The following is an 18,291-nucleotide window of genomic DNA, read 5'->3' on the forward strand; positions in this document are numbered from 1 at the left end:
AAATATGTGCTTGAATTTGGAACAGGATGGAAAATTTTACCGAAATATGTGCTCTGCAGTGTGGCAAACGGAGAAACAACTAGTAATCGCTATTTTTCGGTTTGTTCCTCCAGCATCAGCTGTTCCCCAAAATGAGGTAAACATCATGTATATACACGCGTATTTCGTGTTTGCTAGTGTGGGTGCTTGAGCTGTCAGAAAGCTCTATTAAAGAATCCACGGAATCCACCTTTTTATGAGCCATATCCAGCTTTTTACGAGCCATAATATGGCAGACGTCTTCGTAATATTTGAACGACATTTTTGACATTCCATTCTTTCCACAAGTTCCTTTAGTTTTACCGTGAACGTGCGGAAACAAGACGTGCGATGTATTATTGAAATGTCGAACATGCCGTTCAAATATTACGAACACGTCCGTCATTATGGGATGGCTCGTAGAAGCTGGATTGGTGGTTTGTGTGCATCGCGAAAAGATTTCGCCATGGGAAAAAAATTCGCGATGAATACAAACCGCGTATCCAGCTTTTTAGGCGCTATAATGGCGGACGCTATAAATTGTGTTCGTAATATGCGAACAATCTTTTTGACAACTCTGCATACATCAAAACTGGGCACTCTTCTCCTGTACGGCAGTGTTGCTCTTTCTTTCGTTTACGCAAAAGAAGGAGAGCAATAGTTTTGTTTACATTTCGCACAGTTTAGCTCTCCTTCTTTGGCGTAAACGAAAAAAAGAGCACGGTAGTGTTGCAAGAGAAGAGTATCAGATTTGATCACCTCCACGACATTACTATCTTGGTCTACACAGTTTGACAGTACCCCCATTAAGTTGGACCCCTCAGTATTGTACCCCAAACAACAATGGCGTCGCATTGATTTTCTATGGAGTGATTTCCCGCCCAGTATTTTTGACGTTTCAGATTCAGTCACAGAAAAATGGCGACGTGCCGGGGGGTCGGATTTGATGTATGCAGAGTTGTCAAAAAGATAGTTCGCATATTACGAACACAATTTATAGCGGCCACCATTATAGCGCGTAAAAAGCTGGATAAATTTACTTGTACATTGTCTGACAACAGTGCCAACGCAGGCGAGCGGCGTTCTCACGCAGCAACTGTTGTTTGAATCTTGGCTTAAGCGAAAATTTGAAATGATCGTTTTTATTGACGATGGAACGAGGCTCCAGTGTTACGTCTGTTAGTCTGTGGTTTTTAAAGGCCACGTTTTTGGTTTCATGCTCTGTTGATTATTTTTTTTACTAAGATTTCGACTGATTAGTTAGACTTGTGAATTATTTACGGCCTAACACAAAAGCGTATAAGTAGCGAATAATTTTTACATCATGCAGACAATTTTAAAAAATTTATCAATTTTATTAAATAACTTTTTCACATTTTACAGTTACATCTTTTTGCAAAAAAACACCTGACACACGCAGTTATGGCAAAAGTATCGATAAAAATATTTTTATTGCATTGGCATTTTCTCATCAAGTGAACCTATAAAACAGAGATGCCAGATATGCAGACTTTTCTATGAAACGGTTTGTGTTTTGTGCATTTTGAACTCTGTTTCCTGATGGTGTATTTCAAAAATGTTCTGCCGATTTGCATTAAAATCCTATTTTAGCCCTGGAGAAGTTTTTAAAATGCTTGATGCTTGCTGCCTGGAACGGAAATTTTCAATTTAGTCATTGCTATTTTCGAGGTAACGTAGAAAACTGTTGCAAAATTTCTGGCATCTCTGAGCAGAACTTGCGATAAGACACGGACGGACGATTTTTTACTCCTGAACAAGTGACAGTGAAAAAATAGGGGAATCGTTTTGGGGCACGTTAAAGTGTCTAAAATTTGCATCATATCATAAAGTACTGCTTAAAGTTTCGGTCGGAAGTTTTTGCTGCTCCATTGGAAACCTTTGGAAGTGAAAGCAAAGGTAAGAAAATTGCGTTGGTCTCCTCCAGACTGTCGCGTGTTTGGAGGACTTCTTCGTGACGTTTTTTTTTTCTTCCTTTTGTCACTACAGCACATCGCTTGCAGCACACAATAGTAGCAGCAGTAGTACAAATTGAATAGCGAAGGATACTTTACGTGGGAAAATTAGAAAAAAAGAATTGAATAAGTGATCCACGCAATTCAGTGCAAGACAGAGAAAGAAAAATGAAACTAGTGTTAGTTTGACGGCGAAACTAGGGCGCACTAAGTATTTTGAGACAGGACAGTATCAGAAAGGGAGCAGCAAGAAAAAAAGCAAACATGGCCAACCGAAGGCAATCGGTCCGCATTTTCAGTCTGTTGTTGATCTTAATACAACTGGAAGAACAGGTTCGGTCACAGCCATCGGCCGATCAGCAGCAGCATCAGAGTGAACAGCTCGCTTTTGGCGCACAGGAGATGTTCTCGCCTGCGTCGCAAACACTAATGGACGAAATGTTCCAACAAAGTGATGGAGCTGTACGGGGAGCAATCAGCTCAGCAGTAGCAGGAGAGAAAACGAGTCCGGAACTGGTCGGAAACTTGATCTTTCAACCTAGTTTACTGGATTTCGTCGAACGTTCTATTGGCGATCCGCACAATCAGGTGGTGATCCTGATAAATAAACACAAAAACCGTAGTGTATTTCTAGGGTCAATCTCTGGAAGTACACCCGTTTTCTACAGTTCATACTTTAAAGATATGGTGATTCCGCCGGAGGGTAATACTACGTTTAACGTAGTGTTTTTACCTAGACGGCTCGGGGCCGCAACCGGATCAATCGAGATTCATACGTCTTTTGGCTTGTTGCAATATCAAGTTAAAGGCATCGGCAGAGAATGCCCGTATCGACTGAGGCCACTTGTAAATTTGGTGGCCCCGTTGAACGCTACAATTACGCCGGAAATTACCATGTATAATCCACATGACGTTCCGCTACAGATTATGGAAATCTACAGCAGCGGAGGAAACTTTCAACTCGAACTGCCCAGTGGAGCACAGGAAGGTCCTCAGGCCATGTGGGAAATACCTCCACATAGCACGCGGAGTGTAATTCGGGTCAGATTCCATGGTAAAGCGGCCGGCAATTACACGGCTTACGTTAGAATCAAAATCTCCGGCGGAAACCATGAGCCATCACTGGTAGACAAGATGCTTGTGGTACCAATTGAAGTTGAAATCTATAAAGAGACTGGGATCTACTCCAAAGTACCTTTTATTAAATTTGACACCGGTCGGACAACCGGTAACATCTCACAAATGCACCTCAATCTGACCAATTCCGGTGATCGAAAAGTGGAAATTCAAGTAATGGGCGTCTATACCACTTCTGCGGAGGCTGCGGCTGCTTTTAAATTTTATGTATCGAGTGACTTACATCCCACCGCTGAAGTCAGAGTTGATTTGTCAAAAATACATGCTGATGGAGAAGTTAGTGGATTTTTCTATACGGATTATACGTTGAATGATCCTCCGGATGACGTGGTGTATAGCTGTGTTATTTATTTCACTTGCCTAGTTTTAAAACGGAACCTCAAGTACAATGCAGACGCGCTAAAATTTCTCACTTTTGTCGGTGGAAACGCAGAAGAGCAGCACAATTCCCAGCTAGCAGTTCCACGGCCGCTAATGGTGCATAATCAATTTAGTGTGCCATTTAGCATCTCTAATATTTCAGTACCTGAGAATTGTTCGAGCAATTTTCTTATCGAAGGCTTTCGACCGCGTGTTCTTCAGCCAGGACAAGAGGAAACCCTTCTCCGGATATCTCGGATACTGACGGATAATCTAAATCGCTCGATTGCCACCTACATCCGGTTAATGACCAATATGTCAGACTTTGAGTTGCCCGTCTACAGCTATACCGGGAAACTCAAACGTATTTTACCCTTTTCGACGACGGATTCTCGTTTGGCGGCTGACTACGAACAGCTAGATTTGGACGAGCAGGAGCTTGAGTTTGGGATTCTTCCGATCTCGACAATCGGCGAAACGTTGATCGGCTTTTTCAACGCCAATCCGGTGGAGATTCCTATACGCCACTGGAAAGGAACCATAACTTCAGACGGTGCCGAGGGCACTTCAACGATAACCGTAATACTGCGCGGTTGCGGCCCCTATGCTGGCGAAAATCTTCTTTTCTGCCACTCGATTAAACCGAAGCACTGGATGGTTTTTCAGATCAGTGTACAGTCCGGCACGACTGACAGCTATCGGGGTCAGTTCAGTGTGACGACCGATTACGAGGAGATCGTGACCCCTATCAGTTTCACCACCGCAGTCGGAAAGCTGGAGCTGAATCGGGAGTTGCTGAGATTTGATAATTGTTTTCCGGTGAGTGTTTGTTAAATGTTTTCTTCTGTTCTCATGAACTGTTTCGACGATACCACAACAACCGCATCCGCCAAGCATAGTTTCATAGTATAAACTTGATTGCATAGCGGGCAATATTATTTGATGCACGCTTTGTTATTATTTTTATTTACTTTGTGACATGATTGGCTGATTGTACGAGGTGATAAGATTAGTTGGTTTAATTGCTACCACCAGCAGTGTACCTTCTGGTTCAAGATGATTTTGTTTACTTATTTTAGCACGTTGTTATTGGGTTTGGTTCCATTGAATGTAACAATGTTTGCCTTCGGAATCTTTGAAACGACAGAACCGATCTTAACCCTTAAATTCGCACGCTGAAAAAATTCATTTAAAAAGAAAACACTTATCTAAAGGCGGTAAACATAATTTACTTTGGGGATGTTTTTCACTATGTGGTTTTAAAGCAACATTGCGCATTTAAGGGTTAAGCATGCTTTTATTCAAATACAAATTAAAATTACGTTAATTTTTGATGAAAATCTAGATATTTGAATAAAGCGCTTAGCTATGTACAGGGTACTAATTTAGAATTTCCTTGCAAGTTCGGTTAATCCATATGTAACTAATGTTAAAGTGAGTCCGTTTCAAATAAACAAATTTATGCTATTTCAATAATCTTAATTTGCACTACTAATAGTACCTACAACTTAAAAAACTTTCTCTATTTTTCTTACAGGGAAAGCTCTGTTCGCTCAATTTGACGGCCCACTCAACGTTCCTAACGAAAATCCACGTTGAAGGCATCAAAACCGACGTGGATGGAATAGAATTTACCGTCGATAGTCGCCATCCGGTGATACATCCGAACACGGTGACCAACATTGGAAGGTTGCTTTTCGATCCGAAGGTGATCTGCAAGCTGGATTGCTACAGTAGCTTCGATTTGCTCTCGAAGCCCTTTGGTGTCAAGTGGATGGCGACACTGGACAGTTACGAACAGTACAGCCGCCTGGATAGCGAAAAGTTGCTGCAGCAGCTCCGGCTGTACGCCGAGATGAAACGGGCCTGGAAGAGTATAAGGTTCCAGTTGACGACGGATCCCATTAGGAGATTTGAGTTTAACGCAAGCATTGATCTAGTGTGGCCGAAATTGCTCACAGAAAATATTCACTTTCCGACGCTGCAAGTCGAGCAAGAGGCAGTAAAACTCATTACGATCAACAATCCGTCGGATCAAATTTTATTTGTACATCTTGTGCTGCACGACGTGAGTGTTCATGGGAACAACATTAGTGCCCTGCCCCCGGAAATATTGTCCGGGTGTGAAAATTGTAGTCTTAGCGAGGAGAATGTGTTTTCGTTCTTTCTATTTGACTACGATGACATTTATGTTAACTATGTGAAGCCGAAATCTTTTCTAAAGATTGCAGTAAAATTTACATCGAAAACGCCGGGGACGTTCTCGACCATTTTCTACATGCGCAATAATCTAACGCTAATTGACGCTGTTTGGATTCAGGCGAGAGCCGTTGTGCCAGTATTTAAATTCGGTAATAGAAAGCCCGGTTCTGCAACAGCGTTGCAGTTTGAGATTACCGAGAAACACTTGAAGATGTGTTCAAAGTTTCAAGAGCCGGCTACTGAGGATGATAACGAAATAACAATCCAAACGAAGCGGTCTTTCACGGCACGTAACAGCGGAGAAGTTCCGATAGCGGTGTCCGGCATACGTGTGGAGGAAATATTTTGCGAAGGCTTCGGATTCAAAGTGTTGGATTGCGCTCCCTTTGAGCTACAGCCTAATGCGAGCAAAAAGATTGAAATAGCATTCTCCCCGGATTTTACCCTGGCACGGGTGACGCGAACTTTGAACTTCGATACTAATATAAATTTCCCCGTTAATTTTACCCTTCTGGGAACTGTTCCAGCTCATGGGTTAGAATCTTGTAGTTTAAGTTTAAAAAGACCGTGGTTCGAAGGACTGCTCAGAGTTGTTCTAATCTGTGTTTTGTCGTTGGCTTTCATTGGAACATTAATTGCTGCATTTATAGACGCGAATAAGGTGATCAAAGAACACGTACTTAGTATCTCTCGAGATAGAGGACCGATCCAACCTCCACTGGATCTGCGGCAAATTGCTTTGCAAACTTCAGCTGCTGCCATCGAGGATTCCTCGGATAATAAATCAACTGGCAGTCAAAATAGCCAAGCTAGAAAGAGCCAAAATAACAACTCTAAAAAACGAACACCGGCCAAGGAGTCGAATTCGAAATTCTCAAATGGCAACGCTAATAATTACAACAAATCGTGGACTGACTTTACCTCGAAGCTCGGAAAAGGAGTTCACGCAAAGCAAACCAACGACAAACCTTCACCTGAGGCGGATAAACGGTCTCAAAAAAGTCGACGCTCTATTACTCCTCCTAAGGAGGAAACCCAACTTCTAACGCCGGTCTCCAACTGTGCACCAAGCACCAGCATCAGCACCAAAGAACGAAATCGACCACCGGCCGAGGAGGACACCTGCTCAACCGCAACGGAAATTTCGGAAACGTCATCGACAGTGTCCACCGCATCCACAGTGTCCTCTGCGTCGTCATCAGGTACATCCGGTTACAAAGCGACAACATCGTCAGATATTGCTAAATCTCCCCGGACCGCGAACGCATCGACCAATCATCAGCATCACGCTCAGTCAAAAACTCCTACCAGTGACTTGAAACCTGACTTCAATCCAACCAGCCCTAGTCAGAGTCATAGTATTAATCAGCAACAGTCGAAGACTGTTCAGCAGCAACCGCAACAGCCGTTGGTGACTCAAACGCAAAAACTAAACGTTAAAAAAAGCAAAAGCCTGCCTGCCGGCTACGAAGCAGGAGCATCGGCACTCAACTCAGCGAACGGCGGTGGCAACAACAACAACTACTCGCAACAAAAGCACGCAACTTCGGCTACTACTCCAGGTAAAGAATCTAACAACGGTGGTCATGCATTACGCAATAACACCAGCAAGAATCACAGCAACGACAAAGGACCGGGAAAGTCGAATAAGAGTGCGGACAAAAGGGAACACAGCGGCAAGGAAAATGGCAATGCATACGCCGAACACGGTGGCAAGGTAAGCATCAGTTTGTAAATTCAATTACTTACACAGCAGACTCGTTTATTAACCCCTCTAAGGTCTACATCATTATAAGCATTGCAAAATTTTGGGACTTTCCTGAAAATCTTTGTTTTCAAAGCCTGACCTGTTTCTATTCAAAACTCTTCGCAGTCAGCTGTTAGAGTACAGCACAATTGCGGGGCTAATGCTACAATCCTATTGACTCTAGCAGCGTCTTCCAGCTGAGATTCGAATATATGACGACTGGCTTGTTAGACCACCTCAAGGCCATCTGGGAGGCCAAAAGTAGATGATATTTCCGGGAAAAATCGGCGGGTCATGGTGCTTCATAGAGCAACACCGGAACCATATAACACTTGGTCATGATCTGTAGGAACTGTGAAATTCTAAAAGAATTTCAGAGTAGTTCCCAAATAAGCCGGCCTCAGTACCATAGTCCCCGGCATTCCCACCGCAGACGAGCCAATCTTTCCAGTGAACATGAGTCATTCTAGTCGTATGTGGGTGTAGGGTATGGTGCTCCTAAAATTCCAAACCAGGCAAATGTGATAACTTCTATAAATACTCTTCCAATCACGCGTCACTCCGCTCTGGTCCAAAACTGAATCGTTGCTAATTTACTATCAGAATGTGTGTGGATCTAGAACCAAAATCGAGTCGAACTGCGATATAATCGTTTCGGAAATCTGACTTGACGAGAATATTTACTCATCCTAGTCGTCATCGTATAGTGATGAATGGACTATTTCAAGCAGTCGTCTCCATTGAACTCGACCTTGATCCACCAGTGGAAGTCGTATCCATTCCATGTCCTTATTTCTTTTTCCATGCCGAATGTTCCGAGTCGAATTTCCTTGATTGTTGGTAGTGTGTTAGGTAGATTCCCTTACTTGGTCCACGCTACCGAGTCTCGTGATGGGTCTGCCTTGTTCTAAACCATCTAACGTTACAAACGAGTCCAATGTCTCCCCCGCTAATCTGACGCTTGATTTCGATCGAGGGCAGCAGTTTCTCCATGTAACTCGGTTGAGGGCTACCGCTCTCCAATTCCTCGGACACCGGGCATTCTCCGCCAGATCTCGCTCCACCTGGTCTAAACATCTTGCTCGCTGCGCTCCTGGTCGTCTTGTTCCTACCGGATTTGAGGCGAACATCATCTTTGCAGGGTAGTTGTCCGGCATTCTTGCAACATGTCCTGCCCATCGTATCCGTGCAGCTTTAACCACTTTCTGGATACTGGGTTCACCATAGAGCTGTGCGAGTTCATGGTTCATCCTTCGCCTCCAAACTCCGTTCTCCTGTACACCGTCGAAGATCGTTCTTAGCACTCATCGTTCGAAAACTCCGAGCACTCGCAGGTCCTCCTCGAGCATTGTCCATGTTTCGTGCCCGTAGAGCAACCGGTCTAATAAGCGTTTTGTACAAGCTGCGCTCGACCTCAATTGCTTGTGGAGCCCATAGTAAGCACGACTTCCGCTGATAATACGCCTCCGAATCTCACGACTGGTATCATTGTCTGCCGTTACCAGTGAGCCAAGGTAGACAAATTCATCGACTACCTCAAACTCATCGCCGTCGATCAATATACTACTGCCCAAGCGGTGTCGTTCAGCCTCGGTTCCGCTGGCCAGCATGTACTTTGTTTTAGACGTATTTACCTTTAACCCAATCTTTTCTGCTTCGCGCTTTAGTCTGGTGTACTGTTCAGCCACCGCCACAGATGTTCTACCAATAATATCCATGTTATCGGCAAAGCAGACGAATTGATTAGATTTGTTGAATATCGTGCCTCGCGTGTTGATATCCGCTTGGTTCATAACACCTTGTAGAGCTATGTTGAACAGCAGGCATGAAAGACCATCACTTTGACGAAGGATTTGCCGCAGTGTAAATATTTGATCCGTTGTAGACCGACCTTCGACGAAGCCGGCTTGATAAGTTCCCACAAATCTATTCGCAATTGGTGATAAACGGCGGAAAATGATTTGGGACAGCACTTTATAGGCGGCATTGAGAACGGTGATCGCTCGATAGTTCTCACAGTCCAACTTGTCGCCCTTTTTATAGATCGGGCAGATAACCCCATCTTTCCACTCCTCCGGTAGCTGTTCCGTATCCCAAATTCTAACAATTAGTCGGTGTAGACAAACGGCCAGCTTTTCTGGTCCCATTTTAATAAGCTCAGCTCCGATGCCGTCTTTTCCAGCTGACTTGTTGTTCTTTAGCTGCATGATGGCCTCCTTAACTTCGCCTATCGTTGGGGCTGGCACCTCTTCCCAGTTTGTTGCACCGTCGAAATCGCCATGGTTCTCCGCCTGGGCACCATTCAGGTGTTCGTCGAAGTGCTGCTTCCACCTATCGGTCACCTCACGATCGTCCGTCAGAATACTGCCAGTCTTATCCCGACACATTTCGGCTTGATGCACAAAGCCTTTACGGGATCCATTCAGTTTCTGGTAGAACTTTCGCGTTTCCTGAGAACGATGCAGCCGCTCCAACTCTGCATATTCCTGCTCTTCCAGGTAGCGCTTTTTCTCCCGAAAGATTTGGTTTCGCTGCATCTTCTTCTGTTTGTGTCTTTCCACGTTCTGACGTATGGCACTGCGCATCTTGGCCGCCCGCGCAGCGTTCTCCTCATCCATCACCCTCCTACATTCATCGTCAAACCAATCGTTCCGCTGATTCCGGGCCACATGCCCGATGGAGCTCTCCGCTACAGTGCTGATGGCTGTTTTGATAGTGTTCCAACAGTCCTCGAGAGGGGCTTCGTCCAGCTCGTCCTCTTCCGGCAGCGCAGCTTCGAGTGAATGTGCGTAGTTTGCGGCGACGTCTGGCTGCTTCAGCCGCGCGAGATCTAACCGAGGCTGACGTCGGTACCGAATATTGTTCACAACGGAGAGTCTTGGTCGCAACTTAACCATCACTAGGTAGTGGTCCGAGTCAACGTTAGCGCTTCGATAGGATCTGACGTCGATAATGTCTGAGAAGTGCCGACTGTCGATCAAAACGTGGTGGATCTGTGATTCTGTCTGATTTGGTGACCTCCAGGTGTACTTGTAATGGATTCTGTGCTGGAAAAAGGTACTCCGTACGGCCATATTCTTGGAGGTGGCAAAGTCGATAAGTTTTAGGCCCATTTCATTGGTCCGGTGGTGTGCACTGAACCTTCCAATCACCGATTCCTCCTCCTGGTCGACCTGAGCATTGAAATCCCCGATGACGATCTTGATATCATGTTTTTGGGCAGCGGTCGTATTCACTCTCCAACTGCGCGTAGAATTCATCCTTGTCGTCATCGGTACTTTTGACGTGGGGGCTATGCACGTTGATGATGCTTATATTGAAGAATCGGCCCTTGATTCTCAACCTGCACATTCGAGGATTGATTGGCCATCACCCAATCACCCGTTTTCGCATCACGCCCATCACTATGAAAGCTGTACCCAGCTCGTGTGTGTTGCCGCAACTCTGGTAGATGGTATGTCCATCTCTGAACATACGTACCGTAGAACTTTTCCAGTACACCTCCTGCAGCGCTACGACGTCGAACTTGCGGCTCTTCAATACGTCGGAGAGCACTCGAGTGCTCGCTTGGAAGTTGAGAGATCGGCAGTTCCACGTCCCGAGTTTCCAATCCATAGTCCTTTTTCGTCGCGTGGGTCTATTTCGATTGTTTCAGTAAGAATTTATTTGTTCTTCGTTCCGTGCTTTAGTATTTGTAGTGGTAACGGCTTGCAAAGCCTGCTACACCGGAGGGTCAACGAAGCTGAAAAGAGCCCTCCTTTCCTGTCAGCGTACGACCTTGGCTTCCATCGGGGTTGGTTACCCGATCTCCACCAAAGTTGCTCGTATCCCGGCTGGTACCACGAGGAGGTAGGAATAGGAGTTGCTGAATAAGAGGCTATAAACCACTGTAGGGTCTATTTTATGCCTACACGTGCACAAGGCACAGACGGTACGCATTATTCAGCCGTTTATCAGCCAACGAAATTGCTTAAGACCGCTATAAACCTAGACCAAGTTAATACGGCGAATTAATAACACAATTTGCTTTGCTTTTCCCGTGTAAATCTTATGAGAGAGTTTGCTCTAACTCTTTTATTCATACGGTCTGCGTTAGGGAAGTGCGCTAGCAAGATTTCATAGGACCGCGATAACAAATCATACAAAAAATTTCGAAATGGTCGCCAATCACCAGAAGAACTATGATTGTGGCCTGATGAAACTCTTAGTGGGATTACAAACTCTAAGAAACGAATTCGTAGTCCTACGTGAGCTCCTCGTTCGTGCCCCTAGGTACAGATCTTCATACTTTTTATACCACAGATTTTGCAAGCAGCTGTTAGGGTGCAGGACAATGGCAGGGCCAGTTGCTACGATCCTATTGACTCTAGTAGCCTCTCTCAACCGAGATTCGAACATACGACGACTGACTTATTAGACCAGCGTCATACCTCGAAGCCTACTGGGAGGCTTAAACCCACAACGTTTTCTATAAATGATTTTTTTTTTGTAAATAAATAAGTTTCGAAGGATAAAAACAACGTAGAGGGGTTAACAAGAGCTAGAAAAAGAATTCGTCATGTTTTATTTCGACAATAATTATAATTCTTTTCTTTTCCTCAGAATGACTCCTCGCAGCCGAAGAAATTCGGAAAGACACCCGGTCGCGAGCGCAAGTCGAACAATCAAGGCAAAAAGGGTTCGAAAAATCTGCATAAGGCACAGGCTATAACATTCACTTCTGCTGGGACAGGAAAATCTGGTGGCGGATCGGGCAATGGAAATTCGACTGCTTCGAGCTTCTTTCTTCCCAGCAATAACATTTCGACCGGTCCACTGCCTGCACCACCGAATGTTTGGGGTGAGAATCGTGCCCGTTTTAGTGACGTCGTGGCTCAAGCAACGCTAGACAGATCCGGCGGTTCCAAACAATTCGACTCAAGTGGCAGCAGTTTTACATCGTCCAATACATCTGTATGTTCTGTTATATCAATCAAGCAGCAACCACAGCAGCAGGAAGCTCCGAAAGCTGTGGGCAATTTGTTTGGCAAAGCTAAAGACGATTCCTTCGTTGGAATGGAAAAAGAGTTAAATGTTAATGTTGGAACCGGTTTGGCCCCTATCGGAACATCCAAGAAGTCACCTTCTTCAATTACACCAAGATCCTGGGAACCATTCGGAAATGTTGTGAATAGTCGGGCGCCAGCAATGCCGTCTGTAAGTACAACAGATGCAGTGAACTCAGCCAGTTACTTCTCGCAGTCCTTCATCGATTATAATCAGGCCAATAGCAGCGATCAATTCCACTCCGGCGGCAATGTCAGCAATGGCAACCATTCGTTGGCAGATTTTCACTCTCAGCAGTCTGCTTTTGCTGGAATGAATGGCTCACAGGCGGCAGCAAACAATATGATTTCGACCGGCTTGAATCCCATGAACGATTTAAACCCAATGATAGTGGACCGGTCCAATTGGGACGATAAATATCTTTGGCAAATTATGCATAAAGATGAAGACATAAATCCCTCGACAACGGCGCATTGGAATTCCCTCTGGACATCGCCTACAGTATTCACTCAACCCAACAGCAACCCTAACATGCAACAACAGCACCCTTCACAACCATCTTCGATGCAAATGAATTCTCGTTTGACAAACAATTGGCTCAATACGGCTGGAAGCTCCCGTTCGTCACAAATGCCGCTCCGTGCCCCGCCTGGATTTTCTCCTGTCAAGCCCACGCCTAATCAAGCGCTGTTGGCTCAGGCTCACGTCCAGCAGGCACAGCAGGATCATCAAAATAACGCAACCGGTGGAGCAACCTACGATCCATTCCGTCTAAGCTCGATCTGGGCACCGGCCAATACCAATAATGACGCGTGGAACGATAAGGAATAGATTGGTGGAATTTTGAAGCTACGATTGACAGAAAACAGGACCGTATATGTTTCGAGAAAAGAACAAACCAAGAAGTAGTGATTTGGCTGAGTTTTCCTTACTCTTTTACTCTTTGAACTAGTTTTATTGAACCGTAGATACTCAAGCAAGGTTTTCATTTGAAGTAGGATTTATTTTTTTGTCAGTTTATTTTGAACTGTGATTAAACCACACGAGCCTAGTTACTAATCACAATCTGTTCTGTTTTTGCATTGTTTCTAACCGTATTGTTCTAGTTTTGCTCTAGATCATTGATCTACACATTAAATTCACTAATTTTTATTTTTTTCGTTAGTCTCTGTAAGCTTTGAATTTAGTTTTGTTTTTCGCTTCAAATACTCTACGATTATAACAAACAGTAGGTTCTGTAGCAAGCAGAAAGTGAATTAGATCGAGAGCGCCGGCGGAATTTGAAACGAGTATTACAACATAAAATTGGAAGAACTACAATTACAAATGCAGATTTAAACAATATTTAAAGTATCTTTACAGAAAAAGACACAAACTAAAATAATATTTTAATAAACAGTTAAATATAGTAGGGAAAAGACATACGGCTGCAGAAGCAGTTTGCTATTGTAATACCCTACACCAATTCAGAAGCTTCAGAAAAGGCTGGTGACATTGCTACCTATACCACAAACAGCTGTAAAATTTACTAGTTCCACTTTGCCTAGAAGTAAGTTCATGAATTAAGGAAACAATTCAGATTTTAATTCGGCATCCTGTGCTACTGTGCATAATACTGTCGGAACCAAATGAACAAAGTACCTACCATCGAGGTCTACACTTGATCAAATGACTCGTCTTATCTTGTAGGTAAAGTGGTAATAGTACATTCAACGGAAATTCGTCTTCATTGATAAATCGGATTTTAAACGCAGTTCTGTTGTTAAAAATGTGTTAATTTTATACCTTGTATCAAAATGCATGCATTTTTAAGAACAGAATTTTTGGCAGGAAAATCAATGTCAATCAGGACCAATTTGCCTCTAACGGTTGGATTATAAACGAAAAAACTTGGGCACGCTGATGATGAACTACACGCTAACGGACAATTTGCTGATGACGATGATTGGACACACACGTACTAGCGGAAGTGAATAACAGACGCAACAATTGAGAAAATAAACAAGAAATTAAAGCAACATTAAACATTCATTTTTATTTTACGTTCAAATCAAGGGGAGATCAACCTCAGCAATAAGCATTTAGGAACCCGTTTTGAACAAAATCTTTATTCTGAATTCTAATCAGCATGGGTAAAAGCACAAATTAACTAGAATTCAGGATAGAAATAGAATTTGAGTACGTTCAAAACAAAAGTCATCCCTACAGTGAGTGAGTAAATTGAGAAGGTTGTTTCAATTGTCCATATTCGGTAGTCTGTTTTTATACAGTAAAGATACAAGAGAGCGCCTATAAGCTGCCGATAAATTTTACTTAACTGTATTCAACGAAAAAAAAACTTGAAACATACAACACTCAAACTATGCAGACGGTTCCCCTTTCTCTTTGTACGTAACTACGCCTTTCTCTATCAAGTCTGGAATCTCCACGGCCAGCCAGGGTGCGAGCTAAAATACAACAAAAACCCAATTGATTTTCTCCACACATCAGAATAGAATATACAAAGGCCACTTACCCCGAGTGCCATTGCATGAGCAATCCCGAACTTGGGCACATTTCTGGCCCACAGAGGCTTAAAGTGATCCGTCAAACATATCTTTCCACCTCGATACATTTTCGCCGTTTTTCCGTCCAACTCAGGAAGTGCAATTTCCGGCGCCGTCGCCGGGTATGTAACTGGAATCTGCGGGGAAAACACTCATTACCGCCATCAGTTTCTAACATACTACTCAATCTAACTTACGTCAAATTCTACATCAAACTCGTACTTTAGTAGGTTGTGTACGTACCAACACTTGCCAAACCATTTCGTGCCCTCCTTGTTCGATTCCAGTCGAAACCAATCCGAGTCGGAGGATTTATTGTTTTGAACATACTGAAATTTGACCAACCAGTAAGCTGGATATTTCACATTTCAAAGCCATTCGAACCCACCTTGATCAGTGCTTGGTATTCTTCCTTCAATCGCTGCACCCAAACATCCTTGTCCCGTGGTCCAGCCCTCGTTTGCAGCAGTGGAATCCCGCTGAGGGTTTTTCGTGTACCTTCATCTACCATTTTAAGTTAAATTCCTTGAGTAAATATTTCCTAAACTACCGAAATATACAATCTACAAAATTTAATGCAACGTACGAACGAATGAGAATGTTTTGATACTGACAGCTGTTTTCAACGTGTCACGTCAAAATCACGCAAATGCCAAACACAAGGATGGCGTATTTCGTTAGTTCAACTACAGAAATAGGCCGATCGTATAATGAAAGTGACTTCATTTATCTGCCAGGCTGTCCGCGAGTGTCTTTAACATGGGGTTGTTGAAAAACAGCGTTTTTCATTAATTTATTACATTTAGTCAATTCTGAACACATTTTAATATGCAAGGCGGGCGCACAAGTCGGGGCACGGGCAAATGCAAGTTATTTGCTATTCACTCTAAAAATAAACGACAATTTTGGGTTTTTTAAAACCAAATATAATACAATGGTGTAGATATTAACTCGCAGTGTGTGCGTTCGTAGGGGTGTTCGTAACTTCGCTGTCCGCTACTTTTTACCATGTCGATTGTTTTAAAATAAATTTAAAGCCTTTTCTTCCATAAAAATTAAAAAAAGACCATTGTCTGAGAAGCGCTAGTAGAAATCTTATTTTAAATACCACCCACGATTACCCTCAAACGTAAACTTAGCTCGTCCCGTGAAATGATTTATTTGCAACTTACCTCTCTCTAGCATCCTAAACAAATCGTTTTAGACCATTTTGCAGAGCAAGTTTCCTATCTCCTATTGCAAACCGAGCGTTGATATATCGTTTTCAAAACGTTCGTTTTCTTAAAATCCGGATGCGCAACTTGCGCGTATGTGGAAATGAATAGAATTACTTTACCCAACAAACATTTTTGTTGAATAGTAGCTTATTCAACCCCTATACGGCTAATAACAGTGGAATAATCGCTTGAGAAGCTATTGCTCAATAAAAATGTTTGTCGGATAGGTACTTACTTATGTGCCCATGTCCACCGGTCCGGCAAAATAAAGGGATGAAATCAGAGATCTCCACTGCCAAAGGTTACCGGCCATGGATTTTACATGTAACCATGACAAGTTCGTGTCTACAGTCCGGATGTGGTTGGCAAAGCCTCGTCGCCATGAGCCCATGAGTCTGCCTGTTCTACGCTGTTCTTGCGAATTCCAATCGAGTGCTTCTCTGCAGATGTCGTTTGCCCCTTTCCTCAAGGTGCGTCCGGTCCACTTCCACCTACGTTCACGAATTGTTGTTGCTATCGGTCGTTAATGACATTGACGATAGAGTTCCTCATTGTCAGGCTACCAGACACGAATGATATATCGCACGCAGCGGATAATAAATACAACTTTTGCGTTGTCTCCGCTGAGACGCACCACGTTTCAATGGTGTACAACAGTACGGCTTTAACGTTTAAGTTGAAAATTTGGGGTTTCGTATATAGAAGTGATGTGGTTTGTGTGCCAAATGTTTCGCAGACCTGCAAGGGCACCGCTGGCCTTCCTGATCCGTGTGGCTATATTGGTCTTGGTACCACCATCGTACTTGTACTTGCTACTGTGCAGTGAGTGGGATTGTCAGTGTTCACTGTCATAGACTTAGTTTTTGGTACATTGACTGTGAGACCTGCTGCCTGGGAGCTCTCGGAGCATATCGATTCGGCGTTGCGCAAAGAAGACAATGTCGTTGGCTAGGTTGAGGTCATTTAGCAGCTCTATCGTTAGAGGGTTCCAAGGCAATCCTTAATTTGGTCTACAGTCAATTGCTCCCACTAATATATCATCCATAGCGATGAGAAACAGAAGCGGTGATAAAATGCAGCCCTGTCTCACGCCAGCAGTAACCCTTATGGGACCGGACAATACGCCGTTGTGCAATACCTTGCACGAGCACGCCTCCATACGCCAAAGTTCACCCCAGATGTTTTCGTGGTTGAGTCGGTCAAACGTTTTTTAGAAGTTAACAAATACCAGCAGAAGAGAGTTATAGAATTCGTTGATTTGCTTCAATATATTCAATTCAATATTCGAATCGTTATGATATAATCTACGCAAGACCGGCTAGCACGAAAACCAGCTTGCTGCCACTGGAGAGTAGCGTCGTTCTTCTGCTAGATCCGGTTGAGGATTACTCGGAACTTACAGAGCACTTTGAGAGTAATACAGAGAAATGTGATGCCACACCAGCTGCCGCATTCAGTTAGCTTTTCGTTTTTAGGGACTTTCACTAATATGCCCATTTAACGTGTTTTTTGCTTTCAGGACGACGACACTATGCAGGCCCTTGCGACTTGCAAGGTACTGCGTGTACGTTAGATTAAAACTTCTCGGTCGGTGGTTTCTACAGTAGGTGGAGGAAGAGGCACAATTTGTGTCTAAAAATAGCCCAACCCACGTCGTTATGGTTAATGAAGGGGGTTGTGCAGACTTCTTTTATCCAGCGCCTCTGTGGTTCAAAGGTACACGGGTACCAGCGAGCCACACGCCCTGGCAGGTGTTGTGGGTTCAAATCCGGTTATAATCTCTGATTACAGCTTGGTTCGACCCATGCACCTTCCAGCATTGGACAAAAGATAGGAGTCACAACGACAACTTGTTAAGCATAGCTACCTATTATCCCCCCCACCCCCTTCCTTTCCACTCTTTCCCCTCCATTCCCTAAAAGATCCTTCTTCATTACTTTCCCTTACCGTCCCTTCATCAATTGTAGAATCATCGTTTCAAAAAAAAAAAATATTAATATAGTTTTTGTAGTGAAATTAATATATGCCTGACCGCATTTCAAGGT

General features: G+C 43.7%; 2 protein-coding genes across 2 annotated transcripts; one reads left to right on the forward strand and one right to left on the reverse strand.

Moving 5' to 3' along the window:
- The first annotated feature begins 1,767 nt into the window (after positions 1 to 1,767).
- Positions 1,768 to 14,492, forward strand: LOC128742438 (transmembrane protein 131 homolog). The gene is made up of 4 exons (XM_053838804.1): positions 1,768 to 1,935; positions 2,026 to 4,307; positions 5,026 to 7,407; positions 12,040 to 14,492. The coding sequence occupies exons 2-4, from the start codon at positions 2,256 to 2,258 to the stop codon at positions 13,312 to 13,314; spliced, it is 5,709 nt and encodes a 1,902-aa protein (XP_053694779.1). The 5' UTR covers positions 1,768 to 1,935; positions 2,026 to 2,255; the 3' UTR covers positions 13,315 to 14,492.
- A 40-nt stretch (positions 14,493 to 14,532) lies between these two features.
- LOC128743003 (ubiquitin-fold modifier-conjugating enzyme 1) lies at positions 14,533 to 15,629 on the reverse strand. Its single transcript, XM_053839504.1, has 4 exons — positions 15,418 to 15,629; positions 15,227 to 15,358; positions 14,999 to 15,166; positions 14,533 to 14,930 (listed from the first exon to the last, which is right to left on the reverse strand). Exons 1-4 carry the CDS (start codon positions 15,538 to 15,540, stop codon positions 14,844 to 14,846), a joined length of 510 nt encoding a protein of 169 aa, XP_053695479.1. The 5' UTR covers positions 15,541 to 15,629; the 3' UTR covers positions 14,533 to 14,843.
- Between the last annotated feature and the right edge of the window lie 2,662 nt (positions 15,630 to 18,291).

Source organism: Sabethes cyaneus, chromosome 3, assembly GCF_943734655.1.
Source record: "Sabethes cyaneus chromosome 3, idSabCyanKW18_F2, whole genome shotgun sequence".
Classification (NCBI taxonomy): domain Eukaryota; kingdom Metazoa; phylum Arthropoda; class Insecta; order Diptera; family Culicidae; genus Sabethes; species Sabethes cyaneus.